This window comes from Sinocyclocheilus grahami, unplaced genomic scaffold (assembly GCF_001515645.1).
Source record: "Sinocyclocheilus grahami isolate Dianchi unplaced genomic scaffold, SAMN03320097.WGS_v1.1 scaffold391.1, whole genome shotgun sequence".
NCBI classification, from domain to species: Eukaryota; Metazoa; Chordata; class Actinopteri; order Cypriniformes; family Cyprinidae; genus Sinocyclocheilus; species Sinocyclocheilus grahami.
This window is the reverse complement of record NW_015505570.1, coordinates 208,495-215,532: the sequence shown is the minus strand read 5'-3', so window position 1 is coordinate 215,532 and position 7,038 is coordinate 208,495. Positions and strand designations below refer to the sequence as shown.

The window sequence follows — 7,038 nt, the reverse complement described above, 5'->3', positions numbered from 1 at the left end:
CCAGGATCAGGAAACAGTCCTCCATAAAATGCGCTGCACACATCTGAATATTTGGGTTGAAGTGTTCTGGAACAGTGTTGTAAATACTTAACTTAACCACTGATTTCTAGTCGTGTCCTCTTTTGGAAGACCAAACAAAGTAGTTTCGCTTTCGCTTGAGTGAGGAACGGCCGGCGGGCTTGAGAATGGTGCGGCCGGCGGATTCGACGAATGCGAATGCCACATGTGTCGACCCCGGGCTGGACTCCGCTTCATCCACGGTGAAAGCCGATCCGGCGATCCACAGCGCGAAGTTGATGTATTCCCTCAGCGACCAGGTAATCTTTAAAAAACGTAATCTTAAACTTAATCTTACTGACCCTAAATTTTTTAAGAGTACTTTTTGTTATGTTATGCTCTTCGTTCAATCACCATGACAGAATTCCAAAAGAATCAATTATAAAAAAATTATAGTTCCGGTCCTTGATTCTGATTGGTTGAGCCAAGTTCGAAGCTGTTGTAAATTACTCTACAAACACACACCTTTGTTTACATTTGTGTGTTGCTCGGCACCACTTTATTGCAACCACTGTTTCTGAGGAGCTACATTGTTTGGCTGAAGAATACTGTTTTTATTAATATCATTACACTTTATTTGCTCTGTTTTATTTTGTGAAACCTTACTACGTATATGGAATAACCATTTTATAAAAGCAATAAACCCCGTGAAGCTGTGGTTTACAGTGAATTTATAACAGCTTCGCATCGTGCTTAACATCGCCCCTTAGCTGTTATAAATTCATTGTAAACCACGGCTTCTTGGGGTTTATTGCTTTATGAATAAATAAATAAAAACTGCAAGACAATTTATGTTTGGCTATATGTAGTCTGGGTACAGGTTTCCAGGTCTAACTCCGGATGTCATTAACTATTTTTCAGAACAGCTGTCTTGGCATCACTCAACACCGTCTCACAACCTGCTTAGCATCTGCCCATAAACTGGTTTAAGGAAAATCCTTCACCTGTTTTCTGAGGATGCAGATCTTGATTTAGATGCAGAGGAGCTTTAGGGTCTAATCCTCACCTATTGAGTGTGTGTGTATGTGTGAGAGAGAGAGAGAGAGAGAGAGAGAGAGTGTGTGTGTGTGTGTGTGTGTGAGAGAGAGAGAGAGAGAGAGAGAGAGAGAGAGAGAGAGAGAGAATGTGTGTGTGTGTGTGTGTGTGTGTGTGTGTGTCACTGGCCTCTCTCTGAGGGCTGAGAGGGGGTCGTTCACCTGCTTCCTGAGATGAATGATGATCTTACTGGGTTGGGAGATGCTTCCTTCTTCCCTGGTCTTCAGAGCAGGCAGAGTACCTGTTGGAGGAGAAAACAACTTGCATGTTAACCCTACTGGAGAAAATCTGAGAACAATTCAACACACTGCCTTAAGTACAAGTGTATTCAAATCTAAAGCTCTCCTCAAAGAGTTCAGGAAGTCAGTGGATGCTTGACCCATTGACCTGCTGAACTCTGACCCAAACTGAAAGAGGGTGTAATGGCCAGTTTAAGGTTCCTTCATACAGCATACATACATGCTGCCATTCAGTCTTTGGCAGTATAGCTCACTTTAACGGCTTCGTGTATCAGATGACCAGCGAAGCCTGATGAGATTCTGGCAGGAGTTAGGTTCAGCACTCCAGCGGTAAACTCACCTGTAGGGCTTCTCCATGGGTTGGTGATTTTGTGAACTTTAAGAGGAGCACCAGCAAACTTGGCATAGGCCTCAGAGAGCAATAGACAGAGAAAACATAGAAATAACTAATTCATGCCAAGCTACAAATTAAAAAGTCTTAAGCAACAGAGTGCAACAGTTGAATTCTGGAAGTGAAATCCCAAGTAATTTTATCCCAAGTACACTGAAAAACTGAAAATCATATTTTTACAGTGTATGGGAACCATTTGTAAATAATTACACCACGACCCTGTGAACAGTGTCTTTTTAGTAATTTTTGGGCTGAAAACATTTTGATTGCAGTTTTCATTCTTATAATGTGGCTTATTTTTCTCTTCATTTTAATATTAGAAAAAATTGTATCACCGTGACATTTTTTTTTTTTTTGCTTAAAAGTGTATTCAAGTCATTGTATGTGTGAATCAAAGTTATTTTAGTATCACTGAGATTATTATGGTTTTTAATTAATTTTTTTATATTTTGCTTTTTTAGTTAAACTTATTAATTTTGTGCACTTGTATTAGTTTTCTGTAATATGTCTATAAAGTTTTTTTTTAAAAAAGATTTAGTTTTAGTTATTTTCAGTTGAGTGGAAATTAGAAATTTTGCCTTGGCAACTAGCTGCTAATAAAATAATTTTCAGGTTTTTGTATCCTATCTTATGCATGTATGTATGTATTTATTTATTTTTTGGTTAACATATTTAAAAAAATGTCATTGACACTAATACAATATGTATTGCATCCAAGACTAGAAATACGTGTTTTATGAAAATCTGTGTGTGTATATATATATATATATATATATATGAATATATAATGAAAAAATGCACAGAAAGTCTGTCATTACTTTCTCAAGTACTAATTCCATACAGTTGAGTAATAGTAGGGTTGGATCATCAGAGCATTGCTATTGAGACATTTATGTGGGGCTTGACGGGTAAGTCACTAATTGTGCCGTCCAAAAATGTGCTGACTTGAGTTAGTGTCTGGGAGGGTCTCATGTTTGCCAGCGGGGGAGATCAAATCCTGGACTCACTCCAAGCCCTGTTAGTAAACAACATTTTGCAGGCAGCTGCATTAAATTGAGCGTGGAGACGTCAATCATCTTTCACGCTCAGAGGAATTTATGAAAGTCACATCTCTGAGTAAACACAAACCTGGAGGAGGAAAAATCAAATCAGACCTGACTGAGATAGCATCTTATTTCCAGCTAGTTTCGAAAGTACCATTAAAGAAGATCAAACTGCAGCGCTGCCGCTCTGTAAATTCCAGTGTGGTCTGCGGCTCCCGACTGCTGTGCTGAGAAAGCGTTTCGCAGGAAAATAATTCATAGTGTTATCTTTTCTTTGTTTATGGAAAACTACAAGAGTACATGAGTAATAGCATGTCTGGAACAGAAATAAATCATGTCTCCCAAAATTTAAGATGACATGGGACAATAAAGAATTGAAACCAGTAATAAAATAGGCATAAACACAACATGATTAAGATTATGAGATGCATGGCTCAAACTGGTAACCTGAGAAGGGCCTGAGAAAGAGTCTGGCTGCAGTTAAAGTAATGCTCACCTCGTTCAATCTCACACACAAGCCCGCTGCCCCACTTATTCATGGGCTAATGCTCTGAAACGTGCGAACGAGATTAGAAAACATGAATGAAGGTTTTATGTTGCAGTCCAACCCTTCGGCACTAAACCCACAGTTTGATTATCTTGTAAAGACTGCAATTTTGTACTTGAGATGCTAGTTTTGAATGAACAACTGTCACAACTCTATGCACATCTTGGCAATACACTCTTAAAAGTAAAGGTGCTTCAAAAGGTTCTTCAAGCGATGCCATAGAAGAACCATTTTTGGTTCCACAAAGAACCATTCAGTCAAAGGTTCTTTAAAGAACCATCTCTTTCTTACCTTTTTGTAATCTGAAGAACCTTCTTTCGCCACAAAGAACCTTTTGTGAAACAGAAAGGTTCTTCAGGTGTTAAAGGTTCTTTGTGGAACCATTTCGACAAAAAGGTTATTCTATGGCATCGTGAAGCACCTTTATTTTTAAGAGTGTAGAATCGCTATATATATATAATCTGGATGGATGGAAGGAATATTCCAAATCAAATCAGATTCTAGTCACAAAATGTAATGATTTTAAAGCATATCAATTAAACTTGAAATCTAACAATGTATTAGCCAGTGGTTAATGACAGACATTATTTAGTTGTCTAGTGTGAAATTTAGTCATATATGCAAGTGATTTACTCAAAAAAAATAATAGAAACACTTTCGTGAAGGCAAAAGTCTGAATCTGATTGGCTGACTTCTACAGGTTTTCAAATACTGCAGCAATGAATGCTTGAGAGGAACAACAATGCTGGATTTAAAAAAACACGCACACATACATAAAGCATAGAAACTTTAAAAGACATTCAAACATTTTGTTTGAGGCACTTAGTTGAATTTAAAAGAGATGTTTTTGCATGTTTACTGACAAGATTTTCCAGATTCGGCCAACCCTTTGGATTCCCAAGTGATCCCATTTTATTAGTTACGTGTCCTCTCACATCTCTAATAGAAGATCAGTTGAAGAACCCCACTGGGATGGGAATATCTGCGGCATATGCAGGGAAAATACCAGTGTTTTCAGACAGAAAATACTGTCTGTTACAGCATGGTCTGTTAATGTTACATGTACCCAGCACTAAACATGACGTCGAACAAAACACAACTGTGACTGGTCCCTTTACATGTCAGTCAGATGGCCTCTTCCTGACTAAGTGGGCGGTCCTTGGACCAACATCATGGGATCGATTCCCAGGAAATGCGTAAAATAATTGAACTCATTTAAACCACTGTTCTGGCCAAAATATATCATCCATAGCACTTCCTCGTTAAATTTTTTTAATATTTAAATTACTCATTAAATATCAATCAAATGAAGGAGAAGAGTGTTATGACTAAGTTGCAGTCAGACATAATTTTGCCATTTGAAGAGCTGATTCGTCCTCCATAATCACACTACTCAAAACAAGTCCTGGCAAATTGTATACAGCACTAGTTTTATGACTGAATTTCTACCATTACCTGATTTGTTTAATTCCCTATAGCTAAGAGTGAAAACAAATGATAAATGCATTTTATTACGAGCAATTAAAATTGTGAAACCCTTCTATTAAAGTTAGAAGAATCTAGGTATTTTCAACATTACGCCATCAAAAAGAAAGCACAGAATGATTAAATAATAGCAGGATGACTGCCATCCATGCTGAAAAATAGTTTGAATTCAGTTATTATCCTTGTCCTGAAGTTTCGTTTTTCTTCCCGTCACTGTCGGGAAACATGACAACCTCTCGATTACTGTTTGTTTTTGTGTTTGGGGCGTTTGGATCTCCACACTACGGGACCCTTCACTCCCCCAGCATACACAAAGCGCTGGCTGTTTAGACAGCTGTGTCGGTCAGCAGATAATCCTTTCTTTCTCTACCATCATCCACACCGAGTGTACACAAACAAAGACAAGTGATAATAGACACACATGGCCACTACACACTATCATTGATGTCTTCTTTCTTTTTTTAAAAACAACGGGACTTATAGTAGATGTGAACACTCAGCATTTCTGCTTTTAAAGGGGGTGGGGGGTCAGAGTAACAGTAAGAAATGTTCTTGTGCCATCCCCAAAGCAGTAGTTCACACAAAAATGAAAATTTGATCCAAGATGTAGTTTGTTTCTTCATCAGAACAGATTTGGAGAAATGCATCATTTGCTCACCAATGGATCCTCTGCAGTGAATGGGTGCCGTCATTTTTTACTATAAACCATCACTTCTGGCCAACATACAATTGTATAATCCATAATAATGCTGGCTATACTAAAAAAAAATCTATCGCCTGTTGTTCTCTCATCAAAAAACCATCAACATATTTGTTTGTCGACGGTGCTTGATCTGTGCATATTTCTCTCCTGATTCAGACGAGACGGCTTTTTCACTTCAGAAAGCAATATTATAGATAGGGGACTTTGATTTTAGATGAAAATTAAAAACATCTTAATGGATTTGTTTCTAACAAATGCACAACTTTTCACTTAACAAGACATTGACTGATGTACTGGAGTTGTGTGGATTATTGTGATGTTTTTATCAGCTGTTTGGACTCTCATGCTGACGGCACCCATTCACTGCAGAGCATCCACTGGTGAGACAGTGGTCTAATGCTAAAAGTTCCCATGAAGAAACAAACTCTACATTTTGGATGGCCTGAGGGTGATGGCCTGAGCATTCCTTTAAGATGCTCTATATTAAGCGCGCAGTACAGTGATATTGCATACGGGCTTTGTCGAAAATATCATAAAGATATGCCAATGGCTTAACTGTCAAAATCAAGAAATTAATAAATAATCTTAAGGGGAACTTAATATCAATCAAATGTATTTTTTTTTGAATAATGAAAATATATTACAATTATGGCTTACATTATTTTTATATTTGAAACAATGAAATATCATGACTTGAATGAGAAAATGAAAGCTTCTACACTGTTACTGGGTCACCAATCAGATGTCTGTGACACTGATCATGAAACATGAACATGATAACTGGAATAACGTACACCTATTGCAGTGTGTCTGACCTAATGTAATCTCATTTATGACCCTTAAAGTACAGCCATTGCTGTAACCCATTCACTGAACCATGAGGATGGCTCGATAGATTATCAGTTAAACAAATGTGTGATATACGATAGCGTTTAAAGCATGAGCTCATACAGAGTGTTATTCTGACCCCTTCTCTCACACGTGCAGTAAGTCACCTCCCATCTCTCCTGACAGCCGACACACAAATACAACACATTTAAACACAAAACAGACGGAACTATTGCACTATATGCAGCCGACCGGTGTGTTTTCCTCATACCAGCACAGTTAAGCAGTCGGCATCTACTGAAGCTAATCCATAATCGCCTTTCCAACAGAACAACTCCAAGGGGGCCGCCATATTGGAGAGACTTTTCACTGGAAGTACGGCTCTCTATTACTACTGGCAACTACCAGTTCTCGTTGTTGTTGTTTTTGTTTTCAGCTTTTTATTTATTTATTAATTCAACTTTCAAAATTAAAGAATTCAACAGCAAATTCCTGACCTATTTCTCACATTTACACATGTTGTAAGTACAAATTGAAACACGATTTAAATAAAAGTAAAAAAAAATATATATATATAGAACTTAAAAGATATACAAATAATAATAATGTGCATCACAAACATATGTTAATTAAGGCATCAGTAGCAGTATTGGTATCAAAAATACTGGCCTTTGTTAATAGGCTACTTAGTAAAGAGATGCCATTAAACA

At 37.5% G+C, this 7,038-nt stretch overlaps 1 protein-coding gene across 1 annotated transcript in view; it reads right to left on the bottom strand.

Moving 5' to 3' along the window:
• mtx1b (metaxin 1b) overlaps positions 1 to 6,709 on the bottom strand; it is a 16,775-nt gene extending 10,066 nt beyond the window's left edge. Inside the window, exons 1-3 of the mRNA XM_016231434.1 lie at positions 6,600 to 6,709; positions 1,672 to 1,741; positions 1,254 to 1,333 (exon numbers count right to left, since the gene is read on the bottom strand). Of these exons, the coding sequence (XP_016086920.1) occupies positions 1,254 to 1,333; positions 1,672 to 1,741; positions 6,600 to 6,680 (231 nt within the window). The 5' untranslated portion in view covers positions 6,681 to 6,709. The remainder of the gene's footprint in view (positions 1 to 1,253; positions 1,334 to 1,671; positions 1,742 to 6,599) is intronic.
• Between the last annotated feature and the right edge of the window lie 329 nt (positions 6,710 to 7,038).